General features: G+C 45.0%; 1 protein-coding gene across 6 annotated transcripts in view; it reads right to left on the bottom strand.

Annotated features, from left to right (window-relative positions):
* Positions 1–22314, bottom strand: part of AKNA (AT-hook transcription factor) — a 282106-nt gene that overhangs the window by 44214 nt on the left and 215578 nt on the right. For 4 of the 6 annotated variants that reach the window (XM_086921106.1, XM_086921112.1, XM_086921110.1 and 1 more), the window contains exons 17-19: positions 5216–5371; positions 3394–3509; positions 862–981 (exon numbers count right to left, since the gene is read on the bottom strand). In XM_086921106.1, the coding sequence (XP_086777232.1) occupies positions 862–981; positions 3394–3509; positions 5216–5371 (392 nt within the window). The remainder of the gene's footprint in view (positions 1–861; positions 982–3393; positions 3510–5215; positions 5372–22314) is intronic. The other 2 variants (XM_086921108.1, XM_086921111.1) reach the window with 1 other exon arrangement.

Raw genomic sequence — 22314 nt, 5'->3', positions numbered from 1 at the left:
AAGTTGTATTTTTAGCCACATGTACTGTAAATAGATAGTTTTGTTTGGTAAAGTGAAACAAAATCAGTAGATGTAGCCTTTTGTGAAGCACCTGTCCTTTAGTTCATTATGTTTTTCAAACCTGAAATTTCTAAAAACTGTGTTCTGGAGTTCAGAATATTGATGGCGATATTCTAAGTTTTATGAATATCAGAGAGTTCCATTTTGAGGAACACATTATGTGGTGTGCAAGTGTCTGTCGGAAACATCTTGAGATCAGGAAATGTCTAAGGGCAATATGGGACAGTCTCTGCCCATAGTTGGTAATAAGGAAATCGATGCATACATCAATGAAAATGAAATATTGCCCTTAATAACAGAATTGCCCATTGTGAAATCACATCAACCTCGACTCGCAAATATGTGGTCAAGCAGGCCTTGAGACCTAGGCCCCGGATTGCTGATTGTCTGCCAGCTACGCACCTTCCCACCTGTGACCTTTCAAACACTCTGGCAGGAAACTCTTAATCAATCCCATTGATAGGCACAACGACATTACAATGGTTAAGAGAGATTGCCCCAATAAAGCACACAAGGTCTGAGGGGGTATGCACGCTTCTAAAGCACCATAAAAAGTCAGATGCCACATGAGTTAGGACCACATAGCCAATCAGAACGTAGCACATGTAGTGATCATGCGCTCCCCATGCCAGTCATCTGGACACATTATCTACTGGCCACATTGTGTCCACATGAGGTCGAGACCCACCTGTGGTAACCCTTAGACAAATTATTTATAACTCCAAAGGTAGCAACTAACATTCCTCAACATATATGTTTCGCCAGAAATGTGCATTTACTGAATACACCTAGTTCACTCACCTGTGTAAGGCCCTGTGAAGATGGAAGCATCCACATGTCTCTCTGTTGTGGGCCCAGTGGCCCATTCTGGTTGGAAAATCTGACTGCGTGGCCGACGTAGGGAGTGCTCCGAATCTAACGCTGAAGAAAATGGCAGAACCAGGGTAAGGAAATTGTCAATGCACAATGTTTTCTACCCTGCTGTCAGAAATTTGAGAACACCATTTGACTCCTACTGTGTTTACATTCCATAAGCATTCTTTGTCATGTACACTGGTGTTAGGAATATGACAAAGTCATTTCCCCTGTAATCAGTGCTCACAAGTCAGTAGAATCCTTAGCCCTGTATACTGGGTTCAGAGAAGCCATGAGAATCTTTACTCCTTGTATGGGGTCAGTCATCCAGAAGTACCCACTGACTTCACAATGGGGTCAGACATCCAGCAGATCATTGGCCCTGAACCCTGGGGATCATAGAGACAGAAACAATCACAGCCCTGTACAAGGGGATCAGAGACTTAACAGCAACATACACATTCACAGTAGGGTCAGACATCCAGCAGACCTGTAACCTGAGCTGAGAAACTCAGAAGCATTCTCAGCCCTTTAATGATGTGTCAGATACCCAGAAGCAAACATAGCCCTTCACACTGGGCAAGTGATCAAGCAGCATCCTTAATTCTGGATACTTTTGTCCAGGATCCAACAGAACCCTTAGCCCTGTGCAGGGGTTCAGAGACCCAACAGTATTTGGAGCACTGCACACAGTGGTTAGGAGTGTGAAAGCATCATTTCCCGTGTACACTGTGTCTGTGGTCAGGCACCCAGCATTATCCTTATCCTGTACCCTTAAGGATGAGATGCCCAAATGTTTGCCTCTAGATATGTGGTCATCGAACCCCAGTGTTATCTGTGCTACACATTTGTGTCTCATATCAACCAATAGTCACTGATTTGAAACTCGTATCTTACACATGACACTGCCATGAACACAGGAATAAGGGATGGACCTGCTCTTACTGCTGTGCATACTTTGGTGCCACAGATTCTCTAATGATCATACCATTGACTAATTGCTACATCAGACACCTTTGAGCTGGGTCCTTCAGTGGCATGCATAGTAGAGTAAGGGGCCTGCGAACATTCACTTCCATGTAAACCAGAGGTCAGGGCTCACCTAACACTGACACATTGATAACTGGGGTCAGTGTTCACTACTAGCCCTGGACTGGAGTCTAGCAACATTCTATTCACACTAGGATCAGAGATCAATGCTCTATAGTCTGCCAGAAACCACTTCTATGTAGTCCTCGGTTAAATGGTCCCACCCACTGTGCAGTACTGAGCAGTGCTTAATTTGTGATACAAAGTGGCAGCCGGAAATTTTATCAGGGCGTGGGAGGGCTACATACGCTCACATTTACACTGATTCACACGCATGCAATCACAAATGTGCACACACACACCCATTCACAACCCTCACTCACAACAAATTCATACATTTATGCATACACGTAAACATGCACCAAACATTAAAAAACAGAAAACGTAGTTGTCCTGCAACTCCAGGAAAGGATCTCATTGGCAGTACCAGGAGGGTTGGGACGGCTGCCTTCCCCCATAAGCTGACCTTAGGCAGGCCAAAGGGAAAAGGCAGGAGTCCCACACTTGTTGCAGAGTGGGAAGCGTTCAGTGACAGTTGCTGACCCCACTCCACTCTGTGACGAGGAGTCACTGATTGACACTCGACCCTAGGGTACTTCAGTGCTTGGGTGATTCTGTTTTAAGTCCAAGGCAATCAGTGACACTCACCTTCGTCACGCTGGGGAGAGCCTCGAGGCACTTTTGCCAGGCTGAGTAGGTCGCACACAAAAGGCTGTGAGAAAAGTGCCTATCAGGGTTACCTTTGCGCAGCCTGACACACGCTCTTCCTCTCTGGAAAAGGGTGCGGGCGTGGCCCCTTCACCCACATGGATGGACCGCAGCTGTACTGTAAGTGTGGGTGGCAAACGTCTGCTTAGAAGCCCCTGGCAGACACTATTGAAGGTCGGGGAGCCGAATAGCAAGGCTCCGTCGCCCTGATTTCAGCCCACACCTCTTTTATCCAGCACCGAGCAGTACCTCATTCCATATCTCATGCTTTCTTGTTTTCTTTCATTCTTGCTTTCTCCCTTTATCAGTGTGTTTTTCTCTCTCTTGCTCTGAGTGAAATTCTGATGAGGAAAAAAAAGTGCTGATTCCAAAAAATAAGTGCTGGTGGGCCCCACATGCAACCATAGGCTCAATGAGGCACTGTTACTGAGCAGTTTGAATGGGTTGGGGTCCTGCATCTTATTAATGGAAAGTGACATGACTCAACTCTCTATAGAAGACATAAATACTACATTAAATAAAACATATTTCCTATTGATCATTGATATTTTAAAAGGGCAGCAAAATATTTTTCTAAACTCTGACCTTTCCCTGTTTAGCATTACACACGCTACACACAATAACTATTGCATTGTAATGGGCGTTGTAAGCCTCATAAGGTTTGGGTAGTATGGTACTTACTGTAGTCTAGATCTGGTCCATCCCGGGGAAGAGATGCTGACCTCACTCGCACAGATGGCTTTGGCCTTCTGGAGGGCTCCCCATATATCTCTGGAGTTTCATCAGTGGATATTCTGCTAACAGAAGAAAACAATCATAGCTGCACCTTTTAAGCAGAGATTAAATAATTAAAATGACGGAAAGGGTATCGAGATGGATGATGGAAGCAGAGAGGATCTAGATCTGACCCAAAACCAGATGTTCATTTGGGATCTAAGAAGTGCTTGCTGGTTTGAGGATGAAATAATCAGAAACTTCAGGCACATCCCGTATTAATGGTATGGTACCAAAATACTAAACTTTTAATATCAACATGCAAAAATATTTTGACCAGAATATCAACTATCGCAGTACTGTGAATGTGAATATATAGGTAAGTAGAAGTTTTATATACTGTACTCCACGTATTCATACCAGAACAAAATATCTATATATATAACTTTAAGATACGTAGATATGGAGGTGGGAATAGTAAATCTATAGTTACCAATTACACAGTGGATATCACTTGTGTGTATACTAGGTATTGTTCAAGATAGCTTTCCATTGAAAAGGCGTTTTTTTTATTTGCCTATAACTTTTGACCCCAAAGACAGATCTGCCTCACAGATCTGCATCACATTTGCAGTTATTTGGCTTAGTCAACTCAGGTCCAACAAGCCCCTTTTTGTGCCTGTCCATGCAGAGAAAGAAAAGTTGAAGTGGTCTTCCCATTTAAACTCCCATTGGAATGTTTGCCCACACCTAGAGCAAAACCTGCTGAATGGACACCACCTAGCTTGGTATGATAGGAGAAAATAAACTTTACTCAGAAAGCATGCTCTTGTTTGTTTGGCGACAACCCAGTGAGTAGGTTTTGAGAAATAATTGCTCAAAAAGGTGGCAGGTTGCTTGAAAGGCTTACGCCTTTGTATATCTCTGCCATTAAAGATGCGATTCAGTCATTTGTCCACCATATCTTAATTTTTTGACAAATGTGATTGGCTGGTGAAAGCCTGTAGATTTATTTCTCGCCATTTTAAAAATCTCAAATCCTTTTTGGAATGAGACTTTCGGGCTGTAGGCAAAAAAAAATCCACTGAAGAGAGAAGACGCTGTAACAAATGTCTGATCTACACAGAGGTGTGGAAAGACTTGATCTACAAACCAGGGAAATACAGAGAAAACTGTGTGAGGTTCTTGAGTTTCACAAAGAATAAAAAGAATAAAAAAGGCATAAGGGGTATAAGGCAGAAATGAAAAAAGAGGAAGAGAAAAAATTAAAGCATATGGGACAGAAAAAGCTTTTGCGCAATGGGGGTTATAGACAGAAAGGGTTGAGGACCTAATGTGGGTTGGGAATCAATCCACCCACCCTCTCTACGCAGAGGGGGGGGGGAGAGAAAAGAGAGAGAGAGAGAGAGAGAAGAGAGAGAGAGAGAGAAGAGAGAGAGAGAAGAGAAAGAGAAAGAGAGAGAGAAAGAGAGAGAGAAGAGGAATGCCTGTTTGCCACTTTGGGCATCAGGAGCAAAAGCAAAAAACTGCCCCTAGCCGCAAGTAATATCTGAAAGACATTATCTATGTCACTTCTCCTACAGTGGCACTTATTCTTGGAGAAGTTCTAAGAAATCTAATAGCCATAACGATTTCTTGAAACATTCCCAGTGCTGGAGCTAGAGTGCAAATTTTGAAAAGCTGTGCACCACTTTTGCTACATACAGGAAAGGAGAATTAGCACTCTAAAACCAAGAGAATGAGGTTCTCCGGGCTGGTGTACCTACAACAATTATTTCCATCCACTTACCCAAAGATTGAAGAATTCCAGGAACGGGGTGTGTCACCTGCAGTCTGTGTCCTACTCCAAAGAGCCTCACGGGGAGTACCTTGGGGTCTCTGTAAAGTTTGTTCAAGTCGCTGTCGCAGACGGGAGACCTCATTTTGTAGGGCCTGAATTGCTTCACTACATTGGAAAGAAAAAGTATTGAAGGTTGTGGTTTAACTTAGGCCAGATGCTGGGCTATAAGAAAGAAAGTTCAAGAAGGATGGAACAATAAGAATAAATATATACATTCGGAATGAGAACAAACGAGAGGGAATAGAAAGCAAAACTAATATAAGAGAAAGAATTAAAAGAAAGGCAAAACCCTGAAAGTGTACTAACTAACACTCCTGAAAGATGAAAAGAAAGGAAAAACCCTGAAAGGCTAAAACCTAACATTCCTGAAAGATGAAGAAGTCATAAGAGAAAATAAAATTTGAAAAAGATTGAAAGTAGAAGAAGGTAAGAGGAAACAAAAGAGTAACGACAACTGAACAAATCAAAAAGAGACAATTAGAGAAAGAAACAAAGCAAAGAGGGATTAAAAGGAAACCTAAATACTAAATGATGGGCATAGAAGATATGAAGGTAAAAAAGCACTATAATAAAGAGGTCTGAAGCAAAATGTGTGAAGGAACAACACAGAAATCAAGAGCACAGATATTGTTTATACTCATGGGTCACCCCTTAGGTGCTGCGCATGTTCACCGGCCGACGGCACCACTACCTCGGGAGTGCTGCCGTCGGCTGTTGAACGTTCAAACTGCACCTGCGCAATGGAACGTCCAGCACTGGAGCTGGACGTTCCATAGCAGCTATGAGGTTACGGCATCTGTATATATATTTTTTACTTTTCCCTTGTTATGCAGGATACTACCTTTAGTACTTAACAATGTTTCAACCACAATTGAACACCATCCGCCACATGTATGAAGTAATAAGTGAATCAGCAAAGAAACACAAAAGTGTTTCCTTACTAGTGTTTTTTTTACAGAGGGTAAGAGGACGCCTCATAGTGAATAGTGGAAACAGGTAGTGAAAAAATGATCGTCAAACTAACAAAAAAGAAAGTTGACGCAAGCCTGAAATGCATTGAGGTCTGCTGTAGATTATTACTTGATCATGGAGGTTCAGTACAAGATACATTGAAGATAAAAAGAAATTTGAAACATAATTAAACAAATATTGTGAAATAGAGGAACAAGTGTTGAGTAGAATTTGCATAACTGAGTGCATGCACTTACTACTAAACAAGACTGACTTTGGTCTAATTGGCTTCTTAAGACCAGAATTGAAGAGCAGGCAAAAAGAAATTGTAAACTGGTGTGAACCAAAGGACTGTGGCATCATATTGATAATGTTTCACTACATTGACACCAATCCTATCAAATACATTGGAAACATAAAACAACCATATACTTTTCCCGTCTTCCACTCATTTGAAGCAAGAATGCATATAACGGAGCAATATCCGCACCTAGGTGTCAGCAGAGTGCACCTGATATTCCATGCCTAAACATGCACCGTGATTAGTTCAAAATCACAAACATGACTTGTGGTGTGAGATCCAAGTCTACCACAATGAGTCATGCCTGCGGGCATAGGATCCGCCTCCTAGACGCACTGGATCGGATGGAAAACAGAAGGAGAGAAGGAGGGATGGAAAACTGATTGAAGGAGGGAAACCAGAGAGTGAAATGGAAATTGATTCAGAAAAGAATGTAGAAATGGAGATGGGGAATGAGTGAGTGGATGTGGCAAGAGGAGAAGGGAGATGATAGAATGAGAAGATGGAAAAGAGAGAGAGTGATGCAGGAGACAGTAGAAGTGGTGCAGCTGAACAAGACACACACACAAGACAGGTCTTCAATGGAAAGGGGAGTGGGAGGAAGTAGAAAGACGTGGAAGCATAAAGAACAATAAGGGTCATAAGGGTACTAAAAAGTCATCTTCACTTGGAATACATGACCTACTCAGACATTTATGAGCAGCATCTGCTTCCTCCTCAGTGGTGGCCACAGTGTCCTACTCACCGCACTACCACTGAGCGGTACCGGTCAGGTGGAAGATAATTCATCAAGGCAGCTGCTTGTGATGGAATGAGTTGCTGCTGGTGGTGGTGGTAAAGAGGCTGCACTTAACCATACCTCCCTATGCCCCCTGCGGCTCTGCTATTGACAGTGTCGACTCTCTGCTGATAGAGATGAGTTGGAAATCCAAAGGGTTCTGATCTAGGCAAGTTATGGACAGATCCTGGCTGTAGCCTCAGGGAGCCTGGGATGAGACGCTCCCTTTTGCCTCATCATGTGGATCTCAAAGCTCCTGACTGCACACAGCGGAGAGACAAAAACTAGGGGTTCCCTTCTGCTTCCTTATCGGTGATGATGCCAGTGGGTAGAGGCTCAGTTTCCTTTCACCTCAGAGGCTCTCTTCCACTTCCTCCTCCTCAGACTAGGTGCTTGACAAATCCCAATCATTTAAAAAGGAGCCCAAGCGTCCTTCCTGCTCCATCTGAGAACCTCTTCTGCTCACACGAATGGTCTGAACAAAGTGTTTTCCCCTCTCCCTCTGACCTGCTCACAAACCGTGCCGCAGTCGTATCCATGACAAAAGGGCATCTTAGCAACAGGCCACAGAGAAATGTGCACTGAAGCAGTGCAATCAAAGCCTCGGGAGCAGAGGGCATAAATCCTTGGCACTGACTAATCTTTTCTTTGTTTGGGTAATCTTTATTGTGAATGGCGTCGCCAACCCACTCCTTCCGCCATACACTGTGCGCGAACAAAGCCAAAACGGAATGGTGTAGAGCACATTCCTTCTCAACAAAAACAAAGAAGCTCAGAAACACACATTAAATAACTACTGCCTAACACATGCAATTTGCCTTTGCTCCTACCTAAATTAGACAAAAGAATCCCAATATTAGTTGCTAAAGGGGCAAAAGAGAGAGTATCTTCTGCTTTTTTTCAGCACATACAGGGGTATGTATAAGTGCAAACCCCCATCAATATCCCATTTAATGCTTAAGATATAATAATAAATGAGTAGATATTTTATTTTTTTAACAAATTTGCTCAATATTTTGTTGCATTTCACAAAAGGAGAATCTTAAATCCCAGAACACTGCCTAATAAATGTTACATTACATGCCTGGATTCTAGCAACATCATGTAAGTGTGGGTTTTCCTATCACTATAATTATAGGAGTCTTGTATAGCGCTCAACTACTCACATAGGGTTTCCCGGCCCTATGGCAACAGGTCAGGTCTAGAAAAGTACAACAGAATCATAACGTCCAGGTCTTCAGATTTTTACATAAGATGGGTCAACGAGGTGTCATTTCTCAGCGTTCCATATCTTGGGGCTCAGGTATGAGAAGAAGCGAACTCCCAAACGTGCCAGTTAACTTAAGGAATGTGTAGAGGGACAGGTCACTTGAGCATAATGAACAGGAGGGCTGGTAGAGTATCACCAGTTCTTGAAGGTACCGTGGACCAGCACCGACCTAGCCTTGTGTATATGGCATAATGCTTTAAAATGTATCCATTTTTCTACCACAAGCCAGTGAAGCTCGTAGAGAAGGCCCGACACAGAGGCACGTTTTAGGAGACGAAACGGAGAATGGAAGATGAGTTCTGGACTACTTGTAGAAGTCTAATAGAGGCCTTATCAGCCCCTAAACAGAAGATGTTTCTGTAGTCCAGTCTCAACAGAATTAAAGCCTGAATAATCTTCATCCCTGGCAGGATGGAGAGGAGTAGCATGCGCACCTTTTTTCCAAAAAGCTGAAAGAAGAGCTTTTAAATTCATTTCACCTATAAGTAGATCATTCTGTCATATCAGAGAAAATTGCAATAGAGAACAAGCATTTACAATGCAATAGGTCTCGCATTAATTAAGTTTGAGCTATTGGCATTGCTGAATGGTGCAACACCAATTGCAACAAAAGTCTATAAATTGTAGGCCAAAAACATATGCATTGATTTTCGTAGCAATGGTGGCATGCTGCGCTTTAGATGAATATGTTTAAAAGTAAAGTGCGCCATACTGCTATTGCTACAATAGTTAATTGTGGATGCGTTAACAAATGATGTGTGCACTGATGCTGGTGGTGTGTGTGTCTGTAGTAATTTTGCACTGATGGCTGGTGGTGTGTATGCCTGGTGGAAGTGTGCACTGCCGGCTGGTGGTGTGTGTGCCTGGTGGAAGAGTGCACTGATGGCTGGTGGTGTGTGTGCCTGGTGAAAGCGTGCACTGACGGCTGGTGGTGTGTGTCTGATGAATGAGTGCACTGACAGCTGGTGGTGTGTGTGTGTGTGCTTGGTGAAAGCATGCACTGACGGCTGGTGTTGTGTGTGTGTGCCTGGAGAAAGCATGCATTGACGGTTGGTGGTATGTGTGTGCCTGGTGAAAGCGTGCACTGACGGCTGGTGGTGTGTGTATGCCTGGTGAAAGCGTGCACTGACGGCTGATGGTGTCTGTGCTTGGTGAAAGTGTGTACTGACGGTGTGGTTCTGTGTGTGGTTGTGTGTGTGTGGTTGTATGTGTGGTTGTATGTGTGGTTGTATGTGTGGTTGTATGTGTGGTTGTATGTGTGGTTATGTGTGTGGTTGTGTGTGTGTGGTTGCATGTGTGTGTGTGTGGTTGCATGTGTGTGTGTGTGTTGTGTTTGGGTGTGTGGTTGTGTGTGTTTTGTGTGTGGCTGTGTGATGTGTTTGTGGTTGTGTGTGTGGTGGTGCGTGTGGTTGTGTGCGTGCCTGTAGTTGTGTGTGTGTGTGGTTGTGTGTGTATGTGTGGTTGTGTGTGTGTGTGGTTGTGTGTGTGTGGTTGTGTGTGTGTGGGGCGGGTGAGGGGGCAGATAAGCATGATGTTGTCAGCTCTGAGTAGCACAGTTTATGCTCATATTCTGAAGCATGTGCTTCCAGACACCCCGCTTCCCCTTGACGGTCGGTCCGAGTTATACCTTGCACTGTTGTTAAGCCTCAATAAATCCCAGGCACACTTCCGCTTTGCATCTATTGCCACTGGGAAGAAGCAGTGTACCAGTACATTGATTAATTGGCAGGCTGATGGAGACCCTCCTGTGAAAGCTAAAGCATTTAATTATGTTATGTACAGCACACTGCACATTACGAAAGGTTCTGTAGTTTGCTTCCCTGTTGTCTCGTATCACAGTTCAGTCGATAAAACGGCAGACATCAAAGGCTGGTGTGGAAGGCCTTGGTTGTACCTCACCACTCGTGCCCCGTTTGGGTCACGCGGCAGAGCCCTGGCACTAATGATTCTCTGTGCTGTGCCTGCGGCTAAAAGCGGGCCATTGATGGACCGCATTCAGTATGTAGAATGACTCAACTCGAGACGTCAGTTTTCATGGCGACCACCACCAAAGGCCTCTCATATTACACTGGCTGCAACTCAATCGTTTATCGTGCTTGCTTTTACATCCACCCACGAACGACGCGTGCACGCCTTGGTAGGGACTGTGGGGCCCACGTGCTGCTGGCAGCCCGTCGTGCCCCCACTAGACCCAGAGGCCCTCTGCGGCAAGGCACGGGAAGGCCTGATCCTAAATGCGCATAACATGGACATGTTCATTAAAGAACGAGGTGAATGAAAGCAGGTGCTCAAACCCTTCCAATTACATCTGTTCCGGTCCAAGTATCCTTTCAAAATATGGTGCATACTTTCAGCTGCGTCTGCCACAAAAACTCCGTACACAAGTTGTGATGACATTCGATGTGTCGTCTCCATTACTGCGCCAGCAGCAACACCTCATGCAACATGTTACGTTCAATGCACCTGGTGTGCTTTCTCAACATTGTGCAAAACACATTAAAACCCTTGTCTTTACTAAACACTATGCTAGCTGGCTCACCCAAATTCTCTTGCTGCCACTCCTGGTACACTTAATGTATCGCCTAAAATAGTCATCTAAGAAGACCCTTTCTTCTAGGCACATTTAATGTACTTTCCAAAGTACCGTGCCAAATACACTCAAGAGTGACCTAATATTTAGGCACACTTCTAATGCCTTCTTAAGGCTGCACTGTAACTGTGCACAACAAATATGGGCTTGTTCTAGCCATCACCGCACTGTTACATAAATAAGCTCAAGGTGGCCTACGCTGTATCATACTGAACAGAATAGGCCACCTGGTTCACGCCTCCCTAAGGGACGCCCATCGAAAGGCATGGAGCCCTCATCCAGATAAGCAGAACCACTCCCCGGCAATGACAGACCAGTGAGCTAGTGACAAGAACGTACCAAAAGACAACTGAACTTCAACTGTGCTCCATTTACAGTAAGCAGTTCTGGACTAGGACGTTATTTTTACCCTAATATTGACAATACTGTGCTCAGTCCACTAAAACCTTCTCAACAATGTACTACAAAATGACTCAATCCCTTACTGAATGAATGAATGTATGAAGGTTTGGTAAGCGGCACTTACAAGTGTCCCGTTGCTGCAGCAGATGACCAGAGAGGGGGGCCCTACACCCTACTGCTGACACACTTGGCCTACATTGATCAAACTCTTGTAGTTAACATGCACAGCACCTCATTGCCCCTCTAGCAAGGCTACTCAGCGTGTAGATATCTCTAAGCGAGCATTAAATACAAACAATCGTCCTCAATATAATGGCACACACAAATATCCAACAGCAATTAACAGCCCGCATAAAAACAACACAGGACAGATATGCCATTGCTCAGCTCTGGCCAGCAGGTTACATCGCCAATGTCCTTTGTGGGACTTTCTCCTTTCCTTCCAAGAACTGGAAACACGCTGCAGACCAGCTGGGGAATAAGCACAAGCCGCGCCTCGTCGGCCGCCTGAGCCATACTGAGGGAAACTGAAAACGATCGAGAAAAAAAACAAAGCCGCGGGTGGTGCGCGCACCTTTCCTGCCATATGCTTTCAATTATCGTGCCTGTTTCTGGGCACGCTAATTGAAAGCATATGGCAGGAAATGCGCGAAATAGACAACAATATGCCAGGGGCGGAGCTATGCGCCTGCCTCTGGCCTATTGGTGTCTACTTTACAAAACAACAAGCAGTGAAAGGCCAATAGCAGGCCGCAAATGGAAAATCACATGCACAAGAGTGTGCATTTTCCAGGTACATTTTCGGAACCCGGCCAAAAGGAATCTCGCTGCACAAACACTGCTGCGCAGTGTATCGCTAGGCGCGAGACCTAAAAAAGCCTCGGCAAGGTGGTAAAAATGCAGGCATCGGCAAGAAAAGCTAGTCCCAAAATAATGTCATAACTTCTAAATAGAGAGACATATACAATAATACTGATATTGTCGATTTATTTATTCAACATATTTTTCTTTGGGTAGAAAGCATTTTTTTAAAGTATGAACAATTTTATGAAAAACGTTACACATGTGCAAAAATGTTTTTAAAAAATTGACCATTGTGACCAGGACACCATCAGACTGCAGCTAAAAAGACTGCAAGAAAAAAAACACAATGCAGGAGCCTTTTTCAACTATGCACCCAGGATCTGAAACAGCCTGTATCCATCCTGACTGTCCCAATGTAGCTTCAATTTAGGAAAGAGTTTGAAATTCACCTCTTTAGGGAAGACAACATCACAAAGCATTAACCATCCATACACCAGCTAACTCTCTTATCACTTCTTCATTTTGTGCCTGCATTTTGACCTATCCAGTGCTCTGCTGCCTTTTGGATAAGTTTGTGCTATATAAATACCACATACATACATACTTCTATTTCCTTCCAAAGAGCCAGTTGCTGTTTTCACATTTTGTTAGGCTTTGGAACCACTGAAATGTTGTTTTTCCTTACTAGGACACAGAAGTGTACCAGCCTCCTCCAACAGGAATAGCCCTGTCCGAGTTGCCATGCTATGTCCTATCTCATCACAGGCAACCTCAGACTAGTTTGAGCCTATTTAGTCCTCATCAGTGAGGCATATGTTAAGCGCTGTGACCCAGAGAGAACAGAATACATGTCTAAATATACCTTGAAAAGAAAAAAAAGTGATGAAGGCAAGCCACTGTTAATTACTTGGGCGGCATTCCATGTCATCATTGTTTCATTCACAGGGAACAGAACTGTCCTTATAAGTACTCCCAAAACCAGTAGGAGTTTGTCCCTCATCGAGGGGACAAAACAAGTAAAAAATAAAAAACGGATACCAATCTGGAGGAGCACATAAAAAAAGCATCATCATCCGGTATCAGGAAGGAGTCTGTTGATAACCAGTTGGGATCTGAAACTGGCAAACTCCACATAGGCACTACCAAAACCAGTAGGAGTTAGTCCCCATCGTGGGGCCAAAGAAAGTTAAAAAATAATAAAGAACGGATGCCAGTCTGGAGGAGCATTTTTTTTTTAACTACCTATATATCTATCATAATGTCGTCCTGGTGACACTGACGCACACAAACATTCAAAATTAGTTTGCCACTCACTTCAGCAGCTGTTTCTAAAGTTTTGGGGTGATTCACTCAAACGAGGGCCCAGAAAAAGTGGAGGTCCCAGAATGCATTTTCCCTGTGCAATTTCCCCATAGGGATGTTGAACATGACTTCAGCCCGAACTGCTAAACAGAATTATACCAAATTTGGCAGACAGCGAGATCTTGGTCCAGAAAGAGTGATTTAGTACAAATCCGTTTAGTTGTGTAGGAATAATTAAAGAGAAAAGATGTATGCAGATCTAGGGACAAGAAGCCTCTGCGGATCAGACAGAAATCCTGAGGAGATCTGATTGGCTGCCACCACTTCAACCAGGAAGTGGTCATCTTGGGATCTGTGACTCAGTCCAAGTCCCCCCAAATAATGCAAAAAACCAAGAAGGAGGCAGGGTATGAATACCCTGATCTCCTAAGCCTGGTGGGGGGGTTCCGACAGTGACCCTGGGGAAAAAAACATTGTTTTAAAAATGTTGTGACAAATTCACATTTGTGGATTTGTAGCAAAATGAGAGAAAAAAACTGCACATTATCCCATGCTTGTTGTTTTAAATGCGACCACCCCCGGGGGTGGGGGATAATTATCAATATAATAGGTGGGATGAGTGAACGTGGCTCCCCTCCCCCTACACGCCGGTTTTGGCCCCAGAGATCACATCCCCGGGAACCGGCCATAGTGTAAATAGGGGGAGGGGAGCATGCAGCCCTAACACCACCAATCCTCCCCACTAGGCCGATTTAGGTCCCAGGGCCACCGTCTCCCAAGCCCCTGCTGCAAATCAAAAGAGCCATTAATGACCTCGGGACCCCATCGTCCAGGGCCCACTCCTGCTAAGTCCTGTGGTGCCCACCCCTGGGACATATAGGTTTTAATGCCTGCACTGGCGTGGGCAGGGAAACTTGTGTTTGCTCTCCCTTGGCGGGAGCAATCTCAAAAGCTCCCACTGAGCGAGACCAAACACAAAGTCTGTTACCAGCTGGCGGGATGTTTACTAATGCTTCTGCCAGCTTGGAGCGTACTTCAGATCTGTTACCCTACTCATAGTGATCGGGCGAGGAAACAGATCTGAGTATTGATCCTGTCCACAGGGAGGAAAATTTTTAGCTGATACCTGTGGGCGGGAGCAATGCCGGCACGCTCTGGATGAAGGGAGCTTGCTGGGGCCACGGGCCTCCCCCTGTAGCCCCACCAAGGATATCCTGCGACCCCTACACAGGATATGATGGGTGTCCTGGGTGGGCAACAGGACACCCACCATTAGTTGACTGGGCCCCCTTCAATCATTGGTCAGTGGAGCGAGCCGAAATTGCCCCACGGAGGGGGGGGGGGCATTTGGCTCCCCTCCTCTTTACACACCGGCCGGGCCATGGCAGATACAGGCCCTGGGGACACTTATTAACTTTGGCCAAGCCCAGGTGGATAAGGTTCCCAGGGCGCAATCAGTCCAGAAGAGGGGAACTGTGTGCCCCATGCCCCCATAAATATAATGGTGGGCCCTGGGGGATAAGGTCTCCAGGGGGGGCCTTGTACCCCCTCCCCTTAAAACAATGCACGGGCCCTGGGGATGGAGTCCCCAGGGCTGAAATCGGCCTGGGGGCATGCTCCCCCTACGAAATACTCCAGCCCACGGGGATAGGGTCCCCAGGGCCAAAAGTGGCTTGAGCTGGGGGCCCGCGGGTTGTCTGCCTTTTGGGTGTTGGTCACAAGGTCTGGTGGCAGCCGTGCGCCGTGTGCCTTCGACCATGTGCAGCATGGGGTTGAATGCTTGCCGTAGGCCAGGCCCTGCGACACACCGCCTGCCGCACATGGCTGAAGGCAGTGAGTGGCGTGGGGAAGGCTGCATGCGGGGGTTGGCCACAGAGCAGTTAGATTAACGTATGATATTTAAATATTGCTTTTTGTAAAAATAAAGGTTACATGGATGTTGTAGTTAGGAAGAAGCATTAAAAAATGTGAAAATCCACTAAAAAACACAAAGGTTACAGGGACGTTATAGTTAGGTTCAAATTTTACACACATAAAACCATAGAAATTCAGCAGTGATAGTTATCTCAAGTAACTATAACTCACGCCCCTACCATGCACTGCTAATTTCCCCACGTCATCACTCATGACACCTTCTATGACATTATTGACAATATCGCTGCAATATTTCCTGCAAAATAATTAATGAGAAAACTGTGCATGGCGGGGGTGGGAGTTATAGTTATTTGAGATAACTATCACTGCTGTAACTGTAACTATAACTGTCAAATTACTATGATTTTGTGCGTGTAAATTCTGGACCTAGCTATGTGTGTACTAGGCCCGGGCGTAGTGGGCATAGTGGGGCTCCGCGGAGCTACGCGGAGTGGGCGAGAAGCTACGCCCACTCCCGCACTCCGCGTAGCCCCACTACGCACCTCCCTCCCGCTCTCCTCTACATATATTATTTAAGCAAAATACCCTTAATAAAGCAAGTTTAAAGCACTTACCGTGTCCGGGGCTCGTCCGGGGCTCCCTCTAAGAATCGCGTCGTCATGGATACCAATGCGCATGCGCGGGCGGCCGCACATGCGCATTGGTATCTATGATGGGACGCTATTCCAAGAGGGAGCCCCGGACACGGTAACTGCTTTAAACTTGTTTTATTAAGGGTATTTTGCTTAAATAATGTATGTAGGGGAGGGCGGGAGGGAGGCGGGTGACGGCCGACTCGGCTACGCTCACGGAGTGGGCGTAGCCGATTCGGACGCCCAGGCCTAGTGTGTACATGTTTACAAAATGCATGTGATCCTAATGCATCGTAGGTGTATAGCAGTACTAAACACACTATAAATCTTTGTACAGAAGAGTAGCTCTGTGTGCAGGTGACGACTTGTGTTCAGAATGTATTACACAAGTTTTTTGGTACTTCAGAAAACGTTTCGAACAGGAAATTGATTCTACCTACTATATACTGAGTATTATAACCAGCCTTGAGTTATTAGAATCGTCTCAGCATTACAGTTTCTACATAACATAGAAGACTGTGTGCACCAGGTACTAACCTATAAACATATGCTTTTTTTGCTTCAGAAGGCATTCCATCTGTAAATTTTTCACCACAGTATGAAGGCTGCAGGTAATATGACTTTTAGTACCTTCAGACCTTGGTTATTGTAGGTGAATAGTCTCTCTTTTGGCAATTTTTGTAGAGAGTGAACATTGTTCTTAGCAGATACTTTTAATATTCCATGGTGGATTTCTCGTGAGAGTTTGGCTTTCTGGAAACAGTGTGGTACAGAACAAACGGTCTCCATAATGTAAACACTGTTTACAGTCATCACGTTTCAAATTATATCAGCTTCTTTTAGCATTGTAGGTTCAGTGATTGTGAAGGTTTTGATACAGTCAAAGACTGCTGGAAGTGGGGCATCGGCCATGTAAATGCACTTGAGGACCTGGCGGCACCCATTTTTCTCTGAACATTTGTACACAGAGGTTACACTTTTGTTTGTGGTTGTTATTCAACACAAACTTGGCTACCCATGAAGTGTACGGCATAGGGTCAACGTTGCACATAACAGAAGCTTTCTTCACCTATAGGGATTGTATGTATGATATAATTAGTAATACTTTACATTATTCTGAGTTATTTTAGCACTTACTTTCATAGCTCTAATGCCACACCTGTTCATAAAGCAATTTGTACAAAAGAAGCTTGGATGATGTTATCAGCTATGTCATCAATGATGTTATTTGAGATGTCCTCAGTGATGTCATAAATTATGTCATAGAACATGTCACAAGTGATGCAATATGTGTGGTCATAAGCAGTGCATGGCGGGGTTGCTAGTTATACTAAGCTCTGCTAACTAGAACTGCTGAAGTTCTGCAGGTTTTTAGTTTAAAACGTTAATGTTGTCAGTGACATATTCACCTAACTATAATGTCATTTTAACCTTTTTTCACTGAATTGCTAAGTTTTTTTTTTTAAACAGTGAATTTCTACAGTTTTTTTGTTTATTGAAAAGTAATATTTTATTACCATACGTGAAGCCAATCCCCTGCCGTGCACCGCCTGCAACCATGTGTGGCAGGGAATTCGCTAATGTGGTCAGGCCCTTCAGCGAGCCCTCCACAGGCAGCCAACCCCAAGCTATGCACAGACTTTGGCCTTGCGCAGCGGGGGATTGGCCACAGGGCTAGGCCCTCCGGCCAGGCCATGTAGCCAAAACCCTAGTAGTCTGCCAACCCCCACGCCGCACACAGCCTTTGGTGTGAGTGGCATAAAGTTGGCCTTTGTGGCCCCAGGACCCCATCCCACGTGGCCAAAACATGTGCATCGAGGGGAGAGGTGTGTGCAGCCCCTCTCCCCATTCCTTAATTGGCCCTGGGGATACCATTTTCCGGGAGGGGAGGCCCTAGCCCTCCTCCCCAAGCCTTAAAAGGCCCAGAGCTACAGCTCCCCTCCCATGCCTTCATTTTCCCCAGGCTCCCCATCCCTGAGGGCGAAATGCAATAAAAAAGGGAAGGGGCTGCATGGCTGCACTCCCTAGGCCTATTTTGGCCTCACGGATCCCATCCCTCAAGGGTTCCATTAATAATAATTGGGAGCCACGATGCACACTCAGGTCACTACCAAGCCCCACACTGGGACCCACAGGGGAGCCCCTAGGCCCCTACAGGCCCAGCATGCTCACCACATGGTGCGGGAGCCGGCTATGCTGCCGCACGGAGGGAGCAGCTGCTTTTTGCCTACTCCCTCTGGCCGGAAGCAATTTGTGTTTTATTTCCATGCCCGCATTCCAGAACTAATAAACTACTACGGGTTGGCTCTAATCAGTATGGCTGAGCCTGCATAGAACATAACAAAAGAGAAATTGCCAGTACTGATAACACCACAGTAACATAAATTCAAAACACAGCACTTGAGAAGAAATTCAAGACTGGATGCTAGTTAATAGCTTTTTATTCTTGTTTCTGATTTTATCAAAAGGTACTTTTTTATTTTGTGAAGACAAACATGTAAAAAACAATTCAATGACCAAACTCAAAACTGAAGGTAATCATTCATCCTATCACTCATATCACAACCAAACGATAAACAATCATTCAATCATTCACAGTAATATGGGCCCCAGCCATATTACTGTCTGCTCTAGTGATAAGCGTAAATGCCACAACAACTGTTGCTTATCACTAATCTTTGTACATTATCCTTTTTCTAAAGACCCAAGAAGTACTTTCATACATTTAGCTATAGGAATGTACGTTAAAAGTGATTGTTTATTGAAAGAATTTATTTGAGTGTTTTTGCAGACATTTGGCTTCTCCTGTCTCATGTATAGTATTGTATTATATTGTAAATATTGTATGTTTTGATAAATTTTGTAGTTCTTCTATTCAGTGTTCCCCTTCTCCCCTTGAATGATTGTTTATCGTTTGGTTGTGATATGAGTGATAGGATGAATGATTGCCTTCAGTTTTGAGTTTGGTCATTGAATTGTTTTTTACATGTTTGTCTTCACAAAATAAAAAAGTACCTTTTGATAAAATCAGAAACAAGAATAAAAAGCTATTAACTAGCATCCAGTCTCGCATTCCAGAACAGCACACAAGTCTGTTCCCAGGGGGGCGGGAGAATTTTTAAATCTCCCATTTAGTAGGAGATTTAAAAATGCTCCCGCCAGATGGGAGCAATCATGTTTCCCTGCCTGGGATAATGCTGTCAGGGCATCTTCTGTGTTCCGGGGGTTGACTCCCTGGGATGCTATGAAAGGAATATGCTACTTACCAATATGCATCTGTTCTTGGCATGTAGGGCTGCTGACATTCATATCTGTGCATAGATCGCCGCCTAGTGTTGGGTCCGGATGATTGCACATTGTTGTCCTGGAAGAGTCTTTGAAGTATCACGAGATTGGTGGCTCCTCCTCCGGACTACAGTGCGCATGGCCATCCTCTCCTTCCTCAGATTGTTTTTCGCCATTGTGGCAGAGATGGAGTGTGATACAGTAAGAGATGTCCATGCAAGAAAGTAAGAGTAAGAATGAATGCTACAGCTGCGAGAGGCACCGGAGAGGAGGGTGGGCGATATGAATGTCAGCAGCCCTGCATGCCAAAGACAGATGCATACTGGTAAGTAGCATATTCCGTTCGAGGCATGTGGGCTGCTGAATTCATATCTGTGCATAGAATGTATAGCAGTCTCTCCCTTAGCGGTGGCTACCTGTGCCAGCTGCAGCAGTCTGAAAAAGAGTTTTGAGAACAGCCTGTCCCACAGCTGCTTGCTGCTTGGAGTGTACATCTACCCAGTAGTGTTTGGTAAATGTATGTATGGTTGTCCATGTGGCTGCTCTACATATTTCCTCTAGAGGAATGTTCCCTAGGAAAGCCATGGATGCTCCCATTTTGCGTGTGGAATGCGCTCTTGGGGGCACTGTTAAAGTACGTTTAGCTTTAATGTAACATATTTGGATGCATTTAACTATCCATCTAGCTAAACCATTTTTTGAAATAGGGTTGCCTTTGTGTTGTGGTGAAAAGGCAACGAACAACTGTTTTGTCTTCCTGAAATCTTTTGTCCTGTCTATGTAATATAGGAGAGCTCTTGTAACGTCCAGTGTGTGCAGGGCTCTTTCAGGTACTGTCTGTGGATTTGGGAAGAACACTGGCAGTTCTATTGGTTGATTGATGTGGAAGTGTGATAACACTTTGGGCATGAATTTAGGGTTTGTCCGAAGCACAACCCTATTTGCGTGAATTTGAATGAATGGCTCTTGAATAGTTAGGGCTTGCAGCTCGCTAACTCTTCTAAGCGAAGTAATGGCTACGAGAAAAACCACCTTCCATGTAAAAAATTGTATCTCACAAGAGTGTAATGGCTCAAAAGGTGGTCCCATTAGTCTGGTTAAAACAATGTTTAGGTTCCAGACAGGTGAAGGTGGGTGTGTTGGGGGAATCACTCGTTTGAGGCCCTCCATGAATGCCTTAATTGCAGGCACTCTGAACAATGAAAGGTGCTGCCTGTTTTGAAGGTAAGCGGCTATGGCCGCTAGGTGTATCCGTATGGACGTATAGGCTAGATTGCAGCGGTGTAAGTGCAAAAGATAGCATATGATATTTTGAATGGACGCGTTTAGTGGGTTTATGTCGTTGTTGTTACAATAAATGACAAAACGTTTCCACTTTGACGCATAGCAAGCTCTTGTTGTAGGCTTTCTTGCCTCCCTGATAATGTTCATGCAGTCAGGAGGTAAGTTGAGGTAGCCGAACTCTATGACCTCAGGAGCCAGATTGCAAGGTTCAGCTGCTGCGGATCTGGGTGCTGAATGTCTCCATGGCTCTGCGTTAAGAGACTGGGTGTTAGTCGTAGTCTTTGATGAGGCACCACGGAAAGTTCTAGGAACGTGGTGTACCACGGTTGCCTCGCCCATGTTGGAGCAACTAGGATTAGCGTCATGAAGTGCTGGCGCAATTTGCGTGCCACCAGCGGTATCAACGGTGCTGGTGGAAAAGCGTAGGCAAATTTGCCTGACCAGTTCATCCATTTCGCATTGCCCTGAGACTGCGGGTGTGGGAACCTTGCGGCGAAGTACCAGCATTTTGTGTTTTCCTTGTGGCGAACAGATCTATTTCTGGTTGTCCCCACTGTTGGAAGTATGGTTGAAACACTGAGGGGTGAATTTCCCACTTGTGCACTTGCAGGCTGTGTCTGCTGAGCAGATCGGCTATCTGATTGTCCTTGCCTGGGAGGTGTTCCGCCATGAGAAACATGTGTCTCTGGATGGCCCATTTCCACACTCTTTGAGCCAGATGCGACAGCTGTGGAGAGTGTGTTCCTCCTTGTTTCTGTAGGTAGTACATTGCAGTTATGTTGTCCGTCCGGATCAACACGGTTTGGTTGCACAGATGTACCTTGAAAGCTTTGATTGCCATAAAAATTGCCATCTGCTCTAGCAGGTTGATGTGCATTTTTTTCTGCTGCGTGGTCTTTAGGCCCTGTACTGTGTGGTGGAGGACATGGGCTCCCCACCCTATCAGGGATGCGTCTGTTAGCACAATTTGTGGTACAGGCTCCTGGAACAGTCGTCCCTTGCAAAGGTTTTGTGGTTTCCACCAATGCAGAGAGTTGTATGCACAACAGGTCACCAACACTAGGTTGTTTAATTGCCCCTGTGCCTGGTTCCACTGCCGTGCTAGGCACTCCTGCAGCAGACGCATGTGAAATCTTGCGTGAGGGACTATGAAGATGCATGAGGCTATCATGCCTATCAGTTGCATAAACACTCGGGCTGGGAGTGAGTGTTGTGGCCTGAACTTGTGGATGAGCGTTTGAATGCTGTTTATTCTGGCAGAATTTGGTTGTGCTTTTGCTGCCAGAGTGTCTATTGTTGCTCCCAGATACTGCTGCACGTGGGCAGGCTGGAGATGGGATTTGTTGTAGTTCAGCGAGAAACCTAGACTGTGCAGGAGGTGAATAGTTTGCGACATGTGGCTGGCACATTGCTGGGCTGACTGTGCTTGTATTAGCCAGTCGTCCAGATATGGATAGACCTGTATATGCTGTCTTCTGAGGTGTGCAGCTACTGTCGCTAGGCACTTGGTGAACACCCTTGTGGCTGTTGTCAGCCCAAAATGTAGGACCTTGAATTAGTAGTGCTGGTTTAGA

The sequence above is a fragment of the Lissotriton vulgaris genome, chromosome 5, assembly GCF_964263255.1.
Source record: "Lissotriton vulgaris chromosome 5, aLisVul1.2, whole genome shotgun sequence".
In the NCBI taxonomy this organism is placed as follows: Eukaryota; Metazoa; Chordata; class Amphibia; order Caudata; family Salamandridae; genus Lissotriton; species Lissotriton vulgaris.
This window is presented reverse-complemented; position numbering and strand designations above follow the sequence as displayed.